This window comes from Arachis stenosperma, chromosome 2 (genome assembly GCF_014773155.1).
Source record: "Arachis stenosperma cultivar V10309 chromosome 2, arast.V10309.gnm1.PFL2, whole genome shotgun sequence".
NCBI lineage: Eukaryota > Viridiplantae > Streptophyta > Magnoliopsida > Fabales > Fabaceae > Arachis > Arachis stenosperma.
Window position 1 is genome coordinate 98,179,809 of NC_080378.1, and position 19,788 is coordinate 98,199,596.

At 36.7% G+C, this 19,788-nt stretch overlaps 3 protein-coding genes across 3 annotated transcripts; 2 read left to right on the forward strand and 1 right to left on the reverse strand.

Moving 5' to 3' along the window:
• The first annotated feature begins 1,186 nt into the window (after positions 1–1,186).
• On the forward strand, positions 1,187–2,161 carry LOC130963245 (uncharacterized). Its single transcript, XM_057889378.1, has one exon. The coding sequence runs from the start codon at positions 1,187–1,189 to the stop codon at positions 2,159–2,161; it is 975 nt and encodes a 324-aa protein (XP_057745361.1).
• A 2,626-nt stretch (positions 2,162–4,787) lies between these two features.
• Positions 4,788–5,738, forward strand: LOC130962117 (heme-binding-like protein At3g10130, chloroplastic). Its single transcript, XM_057888211.1, has one exon. The coding sequence runs from the start codon at positions 4,845–4,847 to the stop codon at positions 5,601–5,603; it is 759 nt and encodes a 252-aa protein (XP_057744194.1). The 5' UTR covers positions 4,788–4,844; the 3' UTR covers positions 5,604–5,738.
• Positions 5,739–5,815: 77 nt separating this feature from the next.
• LOC130962118 (protein transport protein yos1) lies at positions 5,816–7,351 on the reverse strand. Its single transcript, XM_057888212.1, has 2 exons — positions 7,158–7,351; positions 5,816–6,242 (listed from the first exon to the last, which is right to left on the reverse strand). Exon 2 carries the CDS (start codon positions 6,189–6,191, stop codon positions 5,958–5,960), a length of 234 nt encoding a protein of 77 aa, XP_057744195.1. The 5' UTR covers positions 6,192–6,242; positions 7,158–7,351; the 3' UTR covers positions 5,816–5,957.
• Positions 7,352–19,788: the final 12,437 nt, after the last annotated feature.

The following is a 19,788-nucleotide window of genomic DNA, read 5'->3' on the forward strand; positions in this document are numbered from 1 at the left end:
TTTTTTTTGCTAGTTACATGCTGGCTAGAATTTAATAAAGTTGTTGCCCTAGACTTTTCCTAAACCAGATACATGGATTTGTGTCCCACCAGCTATAAAAGGATGTGTAACTCTTGGTATTCTTCACAAACTTTTCGTATTATATTTCTCACAAATACAAGGCATTAATGGCCAGTAATAGTCCATACATAGTTGTGCTTGTGTATCTCAATTGCCGTATGAGAAACGGCAACAACGGGGTGACATTTGAGTGCGAGGATCCAATATTGTTTCGCACTCAGCGTGTGAATACGTTGTCGGATTTGAAGAGTTTGATATTGAGCAAGCTCAGTGGTACAGAAGAAGGGTGGCGTATAGGTTGCTGGCCCCCATGGGTAACGAAGTCTTCCGGTTTCGACTATTCCGACTTCAAGGCGACAAGCATGTGCGAGTGATGTTCGACATCCATGGGAGGATCATAGTGGAGCAAGTGATGGAGCTATCTACAGAGGTGGGACACAGTGGTCCTTCCGTACACTCGGCCTATGTGCAGGACGACCGACCCCTCGCACCACCGCCTATTCATGTCATCGTTCTAATGGATGAGGCAGAGGATGGCGAGGAGGAGTCAGACGAGGATTACGTGGCAGACAGTGGTGATAGCGACTTGTCCGATAGTGGGGATGAGAATGAGTGTGTTCCGGAGACACCTGTTCCGACTGCAGCCCGGCACGTCCTGCCTCCACCTCTTCCAATACCGGCACTTTCGGCAGTTCTGTCTCACTATCACAGTCTGGATTTGGATGCCATGCATGAAAGGACTCTCTTTCTTGACACGGGTGAAGAGGATTACAACCTAGACGGCGGTGTAGAGTTTTAGGTTGGCCACAAGTTTAGAAGCCGAGAGGCATTGCTTCAGGGTGTGAAGAACTACAGTATTCGGAGGAGTACGGAGTACCGAGTGATCGAATCAAATCGGTTATAGTACCATGTGTAGTACTGTTAAGCTGATAATGGGTGTCAATGGAGCCTCCGTGTGGCCCTTCGACAGAACCTTGGATACTGGTAAGCTTAAGTTTACCTGTGCCTTTCATTACTTCTATACAATATACTAAGTAGGTATACGACATGGCTAAAGCAATCCTGTGTTGTTGTGTTCAGGGAGGTTCGGAGGGTGGGTGGAGTGCATAGTTGTCTAGCACCCACCATGTCTCAAGACCATCGTCAGCTAGACAGAAGTCTGATCTGTTGGGTCATCTTGCCATTGATTCAGTCCAACCCCTCTGTAAGCATTATGATTTTGCAAGGTGCGGTCCAAGCAAGCTATCACTTCAAATCATCCTATAGAAAGGTGTGGATGGCCATGCAGAAGGCAATTGCACAAATCTATGGGGATTGGGAAGAGTCGTACAACAAGGTTCCCAAGTTGCTTCAGGCACTACAGAGCTATTTTCCTAGTACCATTTGTGACCTACGCGTCAAACCATTCTACGATGGACACCTCCTGGTACGTGACTGCAGTATGTTCGACAAGGTATTTTGGTTTTTCCTGTCATGTGTCGAAGCCTTCAAGCATTGCAAGCCCCTTGTCTCTGTAGATGGTATGCATCTATATGGCAGGTATGGTGGCGTGATGCTTATTGCGGTGGCGCAAGATGGGAATAGAAATATCCTGCCTATTACTTTTGCCATTATGGAGTCCGAGAGCACCGAGTTATGGTCGTTCTTCCTAACTAATCTGAGATGCCATGTCACCCCACAAGACGGCCTGCTGGTTATCTCCGACAGATCTCAGGCTATCAAGGCCGCGCTTAGCTCTAATGACAGTGGTTGGCATCCCCCAAGAGCCTACCATGCTTACTGCATAAGAGACATGGCTACAAACTGCATGACTCGGTTCAAGTCAGCCGAGGGCAAGAGGTACGCCATTAACGCTGCTTATAGTCCAAGCAAGGTTGGTTATGAGTGGTACATGGATGCGTTGAGAGGAGTCTCGCCTACAATGGTTGATTGGGCTGGTCGTTTTAGGAAGGAGATTTGGCTACAACATTGCGACAGCGGGCGTCGGTTTGGTCACATGACGACAAATCTGTCAGAGTGCATTAATGCAGTGTTGAAGGGCACCCGATACTTGTCGATTTCTGCCATTTTGCGCATCACGTACGAGAGATTACAGAAGTGACAAAGGGCAGATAGGCGCAGTCACAGCTCGCTGCTCGATGCCGATTCTCACAGAGATTATTGGCCGCCATTGAGAAGAACAGAGCATGGATACCAAAAATGCATGTCACTCACTGCGACAGGCGGGCATCGGTGTTTGTTGTTGAGGAGCTTGAGCCCTTTGAGGGATGGGGGCGGGTCCTTCCGTGTTCGGCTATTGGAGGGCACGTGTGATTACGGCTTATTCCAATGCCTCCACTATCCGTGCCGTCACGCACTAAATGGGTGTGCCGCTGCTAGCATTGAGTGGGTCTCGTATGTGCATCCTGTGTACAAATAGGAAGCTGTTTTCAAGGTGTACGAGATGGAGTTTTCCCCTATTCCAGACGAGTCGATGTGGGCGAAGTGGCATGGGACGAGGTTGTGTCCTAACCCAGTAATGCATCGGAAGGCAACTGAAAGGCCCGTGTCCACCAGATTCCAAAATGACATGGACGAGACCGAGCTACATGAGAAGCGATGTGGCCTGTGTTGGCAATACGATCATACTAGAAGGGGATGTCCTAATCAGCCCATGGGAGATGTGTAGGTCGTACTAGGGTTGTATGTTTACCAAAGTTGGCATGTGTTGGTCTTTTTTTATGTAGTGTGTTATCTAATATTGTAGTAACAATGGACGTGAAACATTGTAACTTCTAATGAAAGGTTTAATGACGAGCCCGTCACTTTATGTAATGTTGGTGTTTTTCCTTGAAAGGAACAATAATATAAACGTAAATACTCATAAGAAAGAATAGCAATATAAATAACAATATACACAAACTAAGTACCACAAATGTGCAATCAAACTAAAATCCAAATGTACATATCATACTCCTAAATAATCAAAAATACATACATAAGCTTAATCCAACTATAGTACAGACAATATTATAATTACTATCTCTGGTGTGGATCCTGGTAGCGGCGCTTGTGCCCAGTGCCACATGGGGGAGGCTGAGCCTGTCGCTGAGGTCGAGCCGGTCGAGGAACCAGAGCGGGCACAGGGCCTGAAGCGCAGGGTGATCGTACACCCTCCATGCAAACTGAATAAAAAAACGTGTAATAAAATAACAAGTATTACAACACAGCAAGTAGAAGGAAATAACAAAATATTTATTTTCATGACAAACCTCATCGAACCGTAACCGGTCGATCGATACCCTATAGTACAGGAGCCTGGCCTGGTGCTGATCCCTACTCTGCTGCTGCAATCCAACCAACCTGAAAGTAACAAAAATATATACAATTCATTAAGTAACAAACCATGCAAATTAACAACAATGTTTAACGCGAAATGAAAAAGTAATATTTGGTTACCTCGCAGCTAACGGGTACTGGTAGACTCCTCTATCTGGTGGACACCACTGAGAAAATCTCTGGTAAATCCAACTCATCAACAGTGGAGTGCAACCGGCGATGTCCGTGACACCCCGCTGTGCCACCAAACAGAATGACTGGTAAGTCCAAGCCAGTACTGCAGAGCCCCATGATAATGCCCTGCACTCCGCGAAGTCCCGGAGAAGCGGTAGCCACCGTATGTGCACCAGGTTGTTGGACTTATCTGTCAACAGATACCCTCCAATCAGTAACATAATGTAGCATCAAGCATACTGTCGGAGGGTCTTAGGATCGTTGGTCGGGGGCATCTGGCGAACACGATCACGCAACAAAACCAGCTTCAGCGTGAACGACTCATTCCTCTGTGCCGCCTGCTGTGCCGCCACCGGAGGCCTGACACCAAGCAACTGCTCCACCATGGCCCACGTCTCCGTGTTGTACCACCTACCAAAGTCACGCAGGCACCCCCAACGGGATTCCTGTGTGCACGGAGGCCCAGGTGGTACGCCACGTCCTGCAGAGTGATAGTCATCTCACTCCACGGGAGATGAAACGTGTGCGTCTCCGGATGTCATCGCTCCACGAGTGCCGAAATCAGGGAATTGTTAAATGTGAAGTCCCTGAGCGGCACCGTGTCGTCGAATCCGGCCTCAGCCAGATACGGGACGATGAGCGTTCGATGGAGGAAGAGTATGGTTGACTAGTCGGGGCAATAGAAGGCGAGGTCTCTGCGGAATGAAAAATAAATTTTTAACCTATAAAGAGATAATAATACATTTTTCTACTCTGCTTAAGAACAAAGTACTACTACTACTTAGGAACATACTACCATGTGTCTACTCTACAGCTGTCTCTAAATTACTTATGTCGGTAAGCAAATTCTAATTAAGTCAACCATAAATATAACTGGAGAACACAAATCGATAAATATTTTTAAATTTATTTATTTCGATAATTAATGCTTTTATTTTATATATTTAAATAAAAAATCTCAAATTGAGATCATCTTTAAAGAATGAGAATATCATTTACCACTTTTAAAAATTGAATCTGTTAAGGCAAAATAGTAATTTAGTACACCGAATCCATTCACCGGTATAAAATGCCGAAAAAGCACCGAAACATAGCAAGTCGTGGACGCATGGCATCCACATACATACACACTCAAAAGATCATGGCAAATTCACCACCATGCATTTTCCTAAGCAAAATTCCAAACTCGTTAACCCCTTCCCAAAGAAACAATAACACAACTTGTCACATTCCAGAACAATCTTCAATCTCTAATACAAAACAAAACACAATACTAATCACTTTCCACCATCATGATGTCCCTATATAAAGGATTCAAGGCCACATCTTATTCTTACCCAAATCAACATCTCTCCGTGTTATTATTCTTGCAATTACAATCTCATCATCAACATACCCTTTTTCGTTCTGTTTCCGCTATGGGATTAATATTTGGAAAAATTGCTGTTGAGACACCAAAGTATGAAGTAGTGAAATCTACACAAGACTATGAAATCCGAAAATATGCACCATCAGTGGTGGCTCAAGTCACGTATGATCCATCATTGCCACAGTTTAAGGGTAACAAAGATGGTGGATTCATGGTTCTTGCAAACTACATTGGTGCCTTAGGGAACCCACAGAACACAAAGCCTGAAAAGATTGCCGTGACTGCGCCAGTTATAACAAAGGACACCACCGGCGAGAAGATTGCTATGACTGCCCCAGTTGTAACCAAAGATGGCAGTGGTGGCGACGGCGATGGCGGTGAAGCCAAGAAGATGGTTACCATGCAGTTTATTTTGCCATCTGTATATGAGAAAGCTGAGGATGCACCAAAGCCTATTGATGAGAAGGTTGAGATCAAGGAAGAGGGAGAGAGGAAGTATGGTGTGGTGAAGTTTAGTGGAGTTGCATCAGATGGGGTTGTGAATGAGAAAGTTGAGAAGCTGAAGGGGTGTTTGGAGAGAGATGGGTATAAGGTGATTGGGGATTTCTTGTTAGCTAGGTACAATCCACCATGGACAATACCTATGTTTAGGACTAATGAGGTTATGATACCAGTTGAGTAATGTATGATATCAGTATTTCATGGGTTTCTGTTCTGCTTTTACATTATGTTGCTTGTATCTTATGACTCAGGTGTATAAACTCAATTAAACACAGCAATGGCAATGTTTGTTATGATATTGCAGTTATGTCTTTAATCTTTTTCTCTTTACTCCTATTCTAGTTATCATATTTTGCACAGAATTCAATTTTGTGTATTTCAATTCCAGTTGACTGCTGAAAATTCTACTGAGTGGACCTCAGAATTGAACTTCATATAATAGTTAAACTATCAGGGGAGAAGCACAAAGCTCAAATTTACACATGAAACACAACATGAATAAGGAAGAGAACAGAGTGATACATATTCAAAATTCTCATCCAGAGAAGAGCTTCACTATAATAATTATGACATTCAAAACTATAAGGGGGAGTCTTAAAAATTGACATGCATATATGAGTCCCAAGACTTGTCCTTTAAGGGAATTTCTCTGAGGGCCTGTCATTTCTGCCAATGTCCACCCTCTTCTAGCAAGGAATCTATCTTCATTTAGTATTGCCAATGCATTTGCAAAGAGAAGAAAACCTTCCAACAAGGTCCAAAACCCCATCTCCTTCAATGCCAAAGGGGGCTTAAGTTATTATAGTCTTGTAATCTATATCTGTAACACAACAATCAGATAAACATATTGAATTATCAATATTCAATGAAAATCTTTCATGCACAAACTATCAATTGAATGTGAAATTTGGAGAATATTACAGATATGTTGACAATAGATAGCCTAACACAACCTTCCTTTTCATGAGTTCTAGAATTTGGACCAATTATGTGTTAATCTTTGCAATAAAGCATAGGCAGAGAGGAAGAGTTTCATCAACATGATACCTCCATGTAAAACTTTAGGGCAATTGCCTAGCCTGAAGATTACACTGACTAAGCTAGTATAATATCCTACAGTTTTACAATCTTCAAAGAACTAGTAAGTGAATGAAAAATATTTCTATCCATAAACCAACTTCAAACAGTATAGTAAACTCTTCGACTACAAATGTTCATATACAAAGAACAGAGATCAAACGCCACTTGTTTTCCTTGGGTATCACAACTTCCCTCTAAATTTGTAGCAATAATAATAAGGTGTCATTAAAACCAACAATTTTCGGAAATAACCACAACTTCTTCAGTGAGAATGGCAACATAAGAGAACAGCAAAACAATTCAAATTAGCATACAAATAGGAACTCTTGGGAAATAGAACACCATGAACAATATGCTGAAAATTCTCATCAGCATATTGTAGTTTCACCATGATCAAAATCACTCATCAACCACGCATGCACTAAAACGATCAAAACCATATCAAATTGTAAAAAGAATTAACCCAAGATACCAACCATGAGAACAAAAACAAGGATCATTACTAATATAACCTTAAGGAAATATACATCATTGCTACAAAACTAAAATCAATGCAAAAAATTCACACAAAAAAATAAGTTGATCAAACAAAAAGCTAAAAGTGCTAGAAGATTTGCTAAAATTTGATCACAAGCGAGATGATGAGTTCTCTTACCTGTTAAAGGAAAACGAAGCAAATGACCCCAGCGGGGTTTGGACTTTGGAAACTGAAGTCTAAACTCTAAAAGGAAACCCACGGTTTTAAGCAAGAACTTTCCAGAAAACTGTCATAGGAATCTACAAACTCATCATCTGACGGTTCAGATTTGCTCTTGCCGACGTGTCTGTAGCATTCTGATTGGAGCAGGATATTCTTACCTTAATTATAAAAATATTCTTATCAGTTATCACAACGCATTTTATGGATTTAATAATTTGTTCAATAATGCTAGCAATAATTTATAGCAAACAGCCAAACATGTGAATATGAAATTTATAACGTTGAATCTGTTATATAAATAGGGATTATACATTTTGTTTCGAAATTAAATATATGAGCTAATTTAGATTTTAATTTAAAAAAAACTAATTAAATAATTTATTTTTAGAAATGGGACTTTTGTTATTTATTAAATAAATTTCTTTTCTCAACTATTAGTATAATGTTGATGTAATTTATATATACTACTTGAAGGATGTAGATACAATTTGATTATGAAATAGGTTTCATTACTCTATTGGTTTTATAGTTTCGTAAAATTTTTAATTAGGTCTTTATATTTTTTTTCTTTTAATTGAGTGTTTGCACCAATTTTTTTTTTAAATTGAATTCCTACACTTTTTATTTTTCTTTTATTTGAATCCTTGCACCAATTCTTTTTTAGTTAGCTCTCTATATAATTAAGCCAATTACTATCAAGAGGGATCTAATTAAAAAAATTTGATGCAGATGCCCAATTAAAAAAAAAAAAAGTATAAGAACCTAATTGAAAATTGTGCGAAACTATAGAGATTAAGAGAATAATTAAACCTATGAAATATAATGTCTAAAATTAGTGAATTAATTAAGTTAAAACTGAGAAATATTAATTATACTAATTAATTGATTACCATGTTAATCAAAATTAAAATATATTCACATTAACTAGTTATTATAATTTATGATATCAAGTAACATCCATATCAACATTAATATTAGACTAATAAATATGAGGCAAAAAATATCGTGAAGAGAGTTGCTTGATATTAAAAAAAAATTAAATTAATTCTTCTGACCAATTTTAGGAATTAAAATGAGTTTTATTTCACTATATAAATAATTGTGATTAGAATATAAAATACCAGACTTTTTGAATTCTCATATTACTTGTTAACAATTTCAAGTTTAATAATGCTTATTGATTAGGTTTAATTATTTTACATATCTCTATAATTTTATTAAATTTTTAATTAGGTGTCTATACTTTTTTCTTTTTACTTGGTCTCTAGGCGTTAATTTTTTTTTTTCAATTTAGTTTCTGCCATGACAAAACTGTTTGAGATAATAGAATATTATGTTAAAAAATCGATATTCTCATGATTGGGTTAGAATAGCTAATTGAGCACACTTTTATTTTTTCAAAATATCAAAACAACTGTTGGTATTTTTTTCCCAAAGTTAGAGAACTCTAACCAGCCCTAACTTGTTCTCTGAAGTTCCAATTCAGTGGCGTTTTTCCTCCGTTGGTTGGTGTCGTCATCCATCTGCGTTGTCGTTCGTAGCGGCGTTAGCGTCCGTTACTTGGTGGTTGTACGTCATTTCTGGTCTGCTCTATGTTGTTCGTCTGTCTGATTTGCTCTGCTCCGCGTTGTTCGTCTGTGACTTCCGTTGCCTTCCCTCGCCGCGCTGCGCCTTGCTGTCTGAAGTCAATATGCCAAAACAGGTGATGAGTTAAATTATATATATATATATATATATATATATTATAATATATATATATATATATATATATATATATATATATATATATATATATATATATATATATATATAACATATGAGTTTTGTTAATTGATGAATTGTATATGAATTGATTTTGTTGATTATAAATTTTGTTTATTGTTGATTGTTGTTGCTGTGATTATACTGGTTTATTAAGGTTCTATTTTCCTTTTTTTTTTGTAGTGATGGGGATTATGATTTCACCATAGACATACATCATGATGACAAGTTTCATGATACGGGATACGGGCTAGAATATTTGGGGAGAAGGGTGTTGGAAGACCTGCATTTTGAGCTCGAATAGTTAGTGAGTTGAAGAAGTTAGAGTACAAAGGGTATGCTAAGATATGGTACTGTGAAGCAGGTTGTCAATTGAACTCAGGTCTTAGAGAGTTTATGAGTGATGGAGATACGATGAGAATGGATAGATTATTAGTATCGCATACTGTTAAGCATTGCTTAGTGTATGTTGTTGATGGTTACAGAGAAGGTAATGGTGTTAAGATATCTACGAATGATAAAAATTTTGTGCCAACTGACATTGAGTACAATAGTAGTGATTTAATAAAAGTAGAAATTAAAGGTGAATCAAAGCCATTTAGTGAGGAGGATCAAGTGACATCCATATCAGCATTAATATTAGACTAATAAATATGAGGCAAAAAAATTTGATTAAGAACTAATAGAAATCACGAAGAGAATAGCTTGATATTAAAAAAAAATTAAATTAATTCTTCTGACCAATTTTAGGAATTAAAATGAGTTTTATTTCACTATATAAATAATTGTGATTAGAATATAAAATACCAGAATTTTTAAATTCTCATATTACTTGTTCACAATTTCAAGTTTAATAATGTTTATTGATTAAGTTTAATTACTTTGCAGGTTTCTATAGTTTCACCAAATTTTTAATTAGATCCCTATATTTTTTTTCTTTTTAAAATACCAAAACAACCCTTGGTATTTTTTCCAAAGTTAGAGAACCCTAGCCAGCCCTAACTTGTTCTCTAAAGTTCCTGTTCAGTGGCGTTTCTTCTCCGTTGATTGGTGTCCTTGTCCATCTGCGTCATCGTCTATGGCGGCATTAGCGTCCGTTGCTTAGTGGTCGCACGTCGCTTCTGGTCTGCCCTGCGCTGTCTGTCCATCTGCTCTGCTCTATTTTGTGCTGTTCGTCTGTGGCTTTCGTTGCCTTCCTTTGCCATGCCTCGTCGCGCCGTGCCTTGCTGCCTGAAGTCGATCTGCCAAACAGGTGATGAGTTAAAACTTTTTTTTTTGTTTTTCAAAGTTGATGAAACATGTTTAAGCATATGATAATTTTTTTGACATAATAGTGTATGAGGTGATTACAAAAAAATATAGCACTCTTTGAATACTTATTTCTTGAATTGATTTCTGAATTTTTTTGTTAATTAATGAATTGACATATGAATTATTTTTTTATTATGAATTTTGTTTATTGTTGATTGTTATTGCTGTGATGATGCTGGTTTATTAGGGTTCTGTTTTCCTTTTATTTTGTAATGATGGGGGATTTGGATTTCACTATAGATATACATCATGGTGACAAGTTTCATGATATAGGGTATGGGCTAGAATATTTGGGGAGAAGGGTGTTGGAAGACATTTTGAGATTGATAAATGGAGTTTGCAAGAAATAGTTCGTGAGTTGAAGAATTTAGGGTACAAAGGGTATGCTAAGATATAGTACTGTGAACCAGGCTGTCAATTGAACTCAAGTCTTAGAAAGTTGATGAGTGATGGAGATGCCATGAGAATGGGTAAATTATTAGTGTCACAGACTATTGAGGATTGCTCAGTGTATGTTGTTGATGGCTACAAGGAAGGTAATGGTGTTGAGATATCTTTGAATAATATGGATTATGTGCCAACTGAAACTGAGTACAGTGACAGTAGTTTAATAAAAGTAGAAGTTGAAGGTGAATCAGAGCCATCTAGTGAGGAGAATAAATTTGACGATAGTGCTGATGATGGAGATCACGAAGATCATTTTGGTTTTGATGTTGAAGATGAAAATGATGGAGAAGATTCAAATACTTTTGGGGGGTTCCATGGCCCGTTAAATCAAGATAACAATGGTCAAGCTAGTGGTATTGAAGTTAGAGAAATTTCTGACGGTTATGAAATTGAAGATATTGATATCCATGAGGGAGATTCGGATGATATGATTAAGAGAAGATATCCTAAATATGATGAGGCTGAGATGAACAGGGACTATGAGTTTAAGGTGGGGTTGGAGTTCAAGTCACTCGCTCAGTTTAAGGATGCTATTAGAGAGCATGCTTTGTTGAATGGAAGGGATGTTAGGTATATCAAGAATGATAAGGTTAGATGTAGAGGGAGTTGCAGAGGGAAGAAAGGGAAGTGTAGGTGCATGGCATTTGCATCCGAGGTTAGTGGTTCCGATTGCTTTCGACTGAAGACCCTGAATGAAAAGCACACTTGTGGATGAAATTATAGCGGTAGACTTACATCAAGTAGTTGGGTGTCACAGAAATTGTTACCAACATTAGTAATGGAGGGGAGATAAAGATTGCAATAGTAATTCAGACCATTCAGAATAAATACATGGCTAATATTTCAGTTACAAAGGCTTATTCGATGAGGAGAAAAGCGAGGGAAGAAATACATGGTAGGCTATTCTGCAATATGGCAAGCTGAGAGATTACTGTGCAGAGATTACGAGGACAAATTCCAAATCTATTATTCAGATTGTGGTTGATAAGCCTTCAATTACTCAGATTATGGGGACATATATGCTTCTGTTTTACTGTTTTTTGGTTGAAATATTTTGTGTTTGATGTGTTAATGGAATAGGTTGTCATAGATAGCATTCATACTAGTGAAAGTGATATATTTTGAGGACATATATGCTGTTGTTTTACTATTTTTTGGTTGAAATATTTTATGTTGCTGTTGTTTTATTGTTTTTTGGTTGAAATGTTGTGTTTGATGTGTTTAGTAGAATAGGTTGTCATAGATGGCATTCATGCTAGTGAATGTGATATATTTTGGGGATAAATATGTTGCTTTTTTTACTGTTTTTTAGTTGAAATATTTTGAGTTTCATGTGTTGATTGGAATAAGTTGTCATAGATGGCATTTAAGCTAGTGAATGTGATATGTTTTGGGGACATATATGCTGCTGTTTTACTATTTTTTTGGTTGAAATATTTTGTGTTTCATGTGTTGATTGGAATAGGTTGTCATAAATGGCATTTAAGCTAGTGAATGTGATATGTTTTGGGGACATATATGCTGCTATTTTAATTTTTTTTTGGTTGAAATATTTTGTGTTTCATGTGTTGATTGGAATAGGTTGTCATAGATGGCATTTAAGCTAGTGAATGTGATTCATTTTCTGAGAATACATGCTGCTATTTTACTGCTTTAACTTGCTTTAATTTCTGCTAAATAATCACTGGTTTATGTAGCAAATTGGTTGTGTTATACCTGGTTTCAGAGCCTGTTGATGCTGTTCCTGTAGCTAACAGAGATGATGTGGCTGGCCTAAATGGAGCTGCTGCTGTCGCTGACGATGGAGCTGCTGCTGACACTGCAGCTGCTACTGACACTAGATCGGGTGTAAATATTTGTAGATCTAAAAGAAGAAGACAAGTAAGAATAGGCAGAGACAGAAGAAGGTGCAGAGGAAGGAATGTTGCTGCATCTTCACAACCATTCCCCACCATACTTAATGCTACATCTTCACAACCGCTACCTCCACACCTATTGCTACCTCTACTAAACCACCTCCCATAGTTGCTACTTCAGATTCTCAGGCTCCAACCTCTCAGCTTCTCTTACCTGTCATAGCTGAAGATTCTTAGCAATCTCCTAGAGCATCGTTTCAAGCTTTATCAAAGACAAAGGTATTTGGTGTGAGGAAGAGTACGCGATTCAAGTTAGGAGTGAGGAAGCCAACTGAACAACCAAGTCTATAAATACACCTAACTAAAGACTAATGTATGATTACATTTAGAGTTAGGGTTGTTGGAATTGCTATTAAATAATATATATTGTGATGAATTGTGTAGAATTTATTGTTAGTGTTGTGTTTCTATGGTTAATGCTTATTATGGGGGTAAGTCAACTATTTTAATATTTTATTATAAGTTTTGACTACTTTTAATTGTTTTATTTTTTTATTTTTATTTTGAATTAGGTATGTGATATACTATATAATTACTTATTTTGTGATGTATTGTGGAGATATGGTAGGAAAAATTCATTGGAAGTGAAGCATGCATAAGCAACAAATTAGTCCCTACACAAACATGAATTGATTATAGTATCAATACACCAGGAACGCATAGCAGCGGAGAATTGGCGACGTTTTACCATGTCACCGCAAAGCAAGGGTGCGGAGGAAGAATCTCTTCGTTGCCGCCACAACAGCGGCGATTGCTCAGTGAAACGCCGCTAGGTAAGGATCTATTAACTCAATTTCTGTTTTACCTCTTTTTAATTTATCTTATATAATCTAATTGATTCCTCCCCAAATTTTGTAGAACCCCACAAAGAGTCCTTGGAAGCGCGCAGACACTGCCGTCACTGCTCCACTGAGCTATCACGGCCTCTCCCTGTCACTAGTTAGTTCTGACACTTTGAGCTTTCCTTCGTGTTTTCACTCTTGGTTCGGAATTTTGAACAAGAATTTGTCCATATCTTCTATTAATTGGGGTTAATTACTACTGTTTAGGGTTAGGAATTTGATTCATGTGACTTGGTCCCATATGAGCAAGCTCAGCTGGCTAATCATTATTCTGCTTCTGTCATAATTTTAACTACTTGAACACGTGAGTGTTGATTGACTAGATAGCTAATTGAGTTAGATTAATTAGCAGATTGTAATTCTATCTTTTAAGAGACAATGCTGATTAGAGTATACATACATATGTGTTTCATTAGCAAGAATGAATTGCTCTGTTATTTTGTTTCTCTTAAGTAATGAGACTAGATTGTAGAGAATTAATCTCGTCTATCTCTCCCCTTGAGTCACTCTCTTATTCTGTAAATAGCTCGAGTAATTTTTGCATAGTGTGATGAGTGTGGAGTTGAGAAACAGGGTTGACTAGTTCGATTGATCTAAAGAGCATATTGTCCTCATTCAATTGAATTAATTTTTAAAGATACTGTGATTCTCAATCGACTGTTCATTTTTTATTTGTTTCTCCCATTTTTCTTATGATCGATCATCCATCTTTCCGTTCTCTCTTAAACCGGCCTTAGTTAGTAGACTTTGAAGGGCAATCATGTGAGTTGAAATGAATTAAGCAAGCTTTAGAACGAGTTAAAAGAAAATTTCATTATCCTCTAAACCCATACTGAACCCCCTCCGCATGCATGTTCCTTTTAAAGTAAAGACTCTTAGACTAATCTAGTTACAATTTTTTGGATGAATCCTAATAAATAGAGGCCAAATGGTTGTCATCATTTACTCTTTCTCGGTCTCTTCTACACGTGATCTCTACTTTTAAGTTTACCAGTTAACCTTTAAATTAATTTTTCTTCTCAGATGAGTCATGAACATTAAACAAACCTTAAACATTCCCGGCTGCCCCTAACAATACCATAATTCACTAGGCTAAAATCTCTTGAGATGATCACCTAACCAAGGTTTCAATTCATTTCTTCCAACTAAAGAAAACTTGTGTTGAGAGTGTTACTTGTTTTATACGTAAGTAAGATAATGTAATTAAACTAGACCAGATTAATAGGACTAAAAGGTGCGGATAATGCACACTATGGATTGAAAGATACATGCATTTGGATTTTGGACATTATAAAGGAAAAATGCTGATCTCCACTATACTCTTTATGTGCTACTAGCATCTATATTCTGCTTCTAAGCTTTGAAATTTGAGGCCATTATACAGCACTCTATAGAGAGTTTTGAGAACTGAAATCACGTTGTTTTAATGCAGATTTATCTAAAACTGACAGTGTTTAGAGGCTCTTCAACAAAGCCGGTTTTGGTGCAGGAAGCGACTTCATTTGGTGTCGATTGCTAAGTATTATGCACGAAAATTGCCAAATGGTGCTTTTGTTTTCGCTGTTGATAATAATTGCAAAATTATTTGCAGCAGAGAAGCTTCTAGAGCACACTCCAAACAAGGTTATTATTTTTTCAACTTTCTTATTTGTTATGAATATGATGATCTTGATTTATTATTATTGTACTATTCCTATTTAGCCTTTGTGAGTAGTAGAATTGATCATTCTGTAGTAAGGAAAAGGTAAATAATAAGAAGGAATTGAGACTGATATAAACTATAATACTATTAAAGTGTTATAAGCAATATACAACATTGGCAACTGCTCAAGACTACAACTTGGCCCTACTATCAGCTGTATCAAACTGTTATAATCAATATTTTGGTGATTTTTGGTATTGTCGGATAATTGATAATATAGTATATTGGGGATTATTGGGTTAATGACCTGGATTTTAGATTCGTTATCAGCACAAGTTTATAAAAATATACATTACTTGATAGGGACGTTAAATGGGAAGGGTGGGAGTTAAAAAGATTGAAATTCTAATAATGCTTTAAGGATAAAGAATGAAGGGTATATAGAAAATACATATCTAATCAAGCCATTTTTTACAAGAACTAGGACTTTGTTATTGACTCTTCCAAGTGACCATTGAACGTTGGTATTTTTATTTTTCATATGATGTGTTGTTGGTCCGTTAATTGTGCTTTACATCTTGGTATTTTTTTAACCATTTTTGCTAGAAAAGGTTAACATTTTATTTCAGCAAAATTTTGATCTGATAACTTTGATCCATCCAAATGCCTTTGATGGAACAATTTTAAATCTGCTTGCTTAGTTGAATCTCTTTGAAGCCGGTATATGTCATTGTATAATTTTAATTTCTCCTTGCTGCTTAGTTCCTGAGATGGCTGCATTATCAGAGTATTTGGTTTATTGTGTCTGATTCAGTGATTTTGTGAAAGCTCATTGATTACACTTTTTGTATAGTGTGAACCGAGTCCTATTTCATGTTTAGCAGCATTCATGCATGTTATTATCTAATTGATGAATGAAATGTTAAGATAAAGAGGAGTTTCTAAGTTCTAACAAACATATAGACACGTGACCCTTTATCCTATTTGTTTATTTGTCCGATTGGTAACTGTTATGTACAACATAATGGTACAGAATATAGAAGTTACATTTGTCTTATCCACTATGTGAAATTAGAAAATAGTACTTAATTAATTCGTGCAGTTAGCTAGCTTGGCTGGATTATGTATTTATTATTGGTAGAGAAATTGTTGTACAGAAGAGGGGAAAGTTAATGTTTTACAAATATGAATAATAATGGGTATATAATATACTTTGCGTATTTAATTTAATTCAACATTTACTTAATATATTTGAATTTCTTTGCATGACGAAAGTTTTCTCTTTCTTTTTCTTTTTTGGTTAATACAATTTCTTGCTTCATTGCAAATGAAGCCAAAATTTTCACCGAACTCAATTATATGCTTCATCGTTATTACTTTAATTATTATTGTTAAAGCATCTTCATTCCATTGCTCAAATCCAAATAAGGGTAACCCAATAATTCAATGTACTATGTCCGTTTGTTATTTCTCAGAATACAGATTTTAAAGTTTAAATTTTTTTCTTCGTCTTTCCTTTTTTTTTTTCTAAGTAAAGAAAATATTGTCACAGCCCTGTCTTTTTTGTTCCTATTTTTTATGCTCTTTTTTACTGGACCAATTATTTGCACTTACACAGTAGATGACAGGATATGGAAACTATAATACGATTTTCTTAGAAGTATATCTAAAATAAAATATCTACAATTTCAAGATTCTATTCCCTATCTGTTATAATTGTTTAGTTACATTTTCTGATTTAATTGTTTTCTTAATCTAACTATTAATCCTGTTTTCTTTTTCGTTTTTTAAGATGTTTTGAAGATTCTATTTTATTCTATTCTATTTTTATTGTTTAGTTATATTTCTTGTTTTAACTATTTTCTAATTCTAACATTTATTCCTGCTTTCTTTCTCATTTTTAAGGAAGCTTTTCTTTATCTTTTCATTTTTTGGACTTGGAACCAACAATTCTTTCTACCAGTATTTTTTTAGAAAGTATAGAATTTTGCAATGAGTAAGCCTCCTCCCCAATACCTTTTGTGTGCTATTTGTTATCCTGGATGCAAGAAACCTTGTTTCTGTTTGCGATCTGAGTTATTCTGTCGCTCCCTACATGGTTTTGCTTGTACTAAATTGTTTAGTTTAGCTCATATATTAGTCTCCCATTTTATAATTGTGATAAACTGTGATTGGTTCTTTTGACACAGCCCATTTTGACTTTTTTTTAAATTCATGTCCTTATTTACTGTTTATTCATTTGTTTATGCTATTTCATTAAAGCCGATATTGATAAGGGCTGGATTAAAAAGCCACGAGGTAGTGCAGAATATAGGGATGGTCTGAATAAATTTCTTGACTTCGCATTTGCCAATGCATCATCAAATGGGATGATACATTGCCCATGTCCTTTGTGTGGGTTCCGGTTTTTCCAAACTAGAGAGGATGCATATGATCATCTTTTAATGAAACCTTTTCTCCCTAACTATACTTTCTGGTTACATCGCGATGAGAGGATCGTAGATGAGAGCTCTGGTGATAGTGTCCCTGCAACTTCATGCCCGTTCCTTCCGCCACGCAGTGTACCAAGGCCTGCTCCACAAATGAGCGCATATAACATTCAGAACTCGGAGCCAGGCCACGTAAACTTGGCAGTTAATGCTAATGATGTAGATTCTGTTAATCAAGAAGCTGATGACCCCTTTGTTGATTCTAGAGCTCAGAATCGCAAAGGACACAAGACTACAGAGTTTTGGGAAGTTAAGATAATCGGTAACGTATTTAATAATTTTTCTATATTCAACATGGTTTAGACTCTATGTTATTTATTAATTTTCTCGCATGCTGTCCACAACGGATACACATATAAGGTATTATATTTCGCTTATAGATTCCGATGGCATAATCAAGTCGATAAGACTAAGCGTGAGGGAGGCTATGGAACGGTCCAACGGTAGAAAGATCGTGCTCAAGTTCAACAATGCAAAGTAACCAATTGGAAATGAAGCTGGACTGTTGAGTGGCGTGCTTGGTTTGCTAGGATCTGACTTTGAAAAATTTCCTATCTGTGAGGAAAGTTGGCATAAGATTACCACTAAAGATAAGGTTTATAACGAATGTATCAAGGTAAAAGTTTATACCCCCTTTGAAATAAATCTGTTTATTTTTACAATTATTGACAAATTGTATTATTTGTATAGCAAATTTTCTACTTTGATGAAGATAGCGAAGGAACTATCAAGAAAAATATTTTGAAAAGTATGGGAAAGTCTTGGAAGGAAACAAGGCTGAGGTTATATAATGCTTTTTACGAGCCAACATTCACGACTGAAGAAAATATTAAGCATCGTCCGCCGGAAATTGATCGGGGGCAATGGAGATGGTTCCTTGACTATCGCACCAAAGCTGAGACCAAGGTAATCTAGTATATCATTGGTACACAACAATACAATTTATGTTGCATTGCCCCTTTTTAAATCAGTTTCTAATCACCTTTTGTCTCTGATGGACCAACAGGAGAAGTGCAGGAAAAATGCGAAGAATCGATCAAAACAACTATGTACTTACACTGGCGGTTCAAAAAGCTTTGCACGGCGGATGGAAGAAGAGGTACTTTACTTTTTATATTCACTCTTTGTACTATTTTTGTGAATTAAGTTTCCTTGATTGTGTGGAATGCGGTAATGGCATAAACTTTATTGATACAGTCGGAACAATAAGCTAGAAGAGTTAGTAGAGGAGAGTTATGGATCACAGTGCACAAAAAAAAGATGACTCCTATATCAATGATGAAGTAAGAGCAATTGGTGTAAGTACTACTACTACTTATAATTGAACCATAAACTTATGACCTCAAATAGGGTAATAGTCTATTTCTTTATGTTATGACCTCAAATAATGGTTTACTACCCTATGTCAAAATGGATTAAAAGACCTTTGCAATTTCTAATTCAGCTTACGTTAATTATAATTGCAAGTTTACCTGTTATGTTTCTAGACATTTTGAACTTCAGTATAATTTATCCCTTATTTCTTTTTTTAGTGGTTGGCATCCTATGTTGTTATCTTTTAAGACCGATATTATACCAAATATTTGTGTGTTTTTTATTGTGATGAATATGATACAATTAATCATCATGTTTGGTGTGTTCTTGACATGAGATGGACCCATCAACAAAATGATTGTATTTGCTAATTTGTGTTTGTAGGAAAGAATTGAGGAGATTGAGTAACATGATTAGTCATCTAGGGTGTTGTCTCAAAATGATTCCATTGCTCAGGTTTTCGGAAAAGAGAAACCGGGTAGAGTACGTGGTGTGGGTTTTGGACCGACTCTTAGTCAACTCTTCGGTCCGAATTCACATGTGCTTGACAACGGAGTCCAACTAGAGGAGACACAGAGGAAGCTGCTTGAACTGTAGGCAGAGCTGGAAGGCGAGAAGTTGAAGAGGAAGGCAATGGAGGATGAGGCAGCAGCAAAGAAGAAAAAGATGAAGGCGATGGAGAGTGCTCTAATTTATCTGTTTCAATGGCAAGGTGAGGAGCCGCCACCAGACATCGCTGCAAGGATGAGTTTCGTGGAATGATAGAGTGAAAAATAGAATATTAGGATTGGAGATATTTTGGATTCAAGCAAATATTTTATTGAATTAGACTGAGCAACTCTTTGAAAGAGATTAATGTTCTTC

What these genes read in the sequence shown, in the direction of transcription:
- LOC130963245 (XM_057889378.1), top strand. Translation starts at nt 1,187, where the DNA reads ATGTCTCAAGACCATCGTCAGCTAGACAGAAGTCTGATCTGTTGGGTC.
- LOC130962117 (XM_057888211.1), top strand. Translation starts at nt 4,845, where the DNA reads ATGATGTCCCTATATAAAGGATTCAAGGCCACATCTTATTCTTACCCA.
- LOC130962118 (XM_057888212.1), bottom strand. Translation starts at nt 6,191, where the DNA reads ATGGGGTTTTGGACCTTGTTGGAAGGTTTTCTTCTCTTTGCAAATGCA.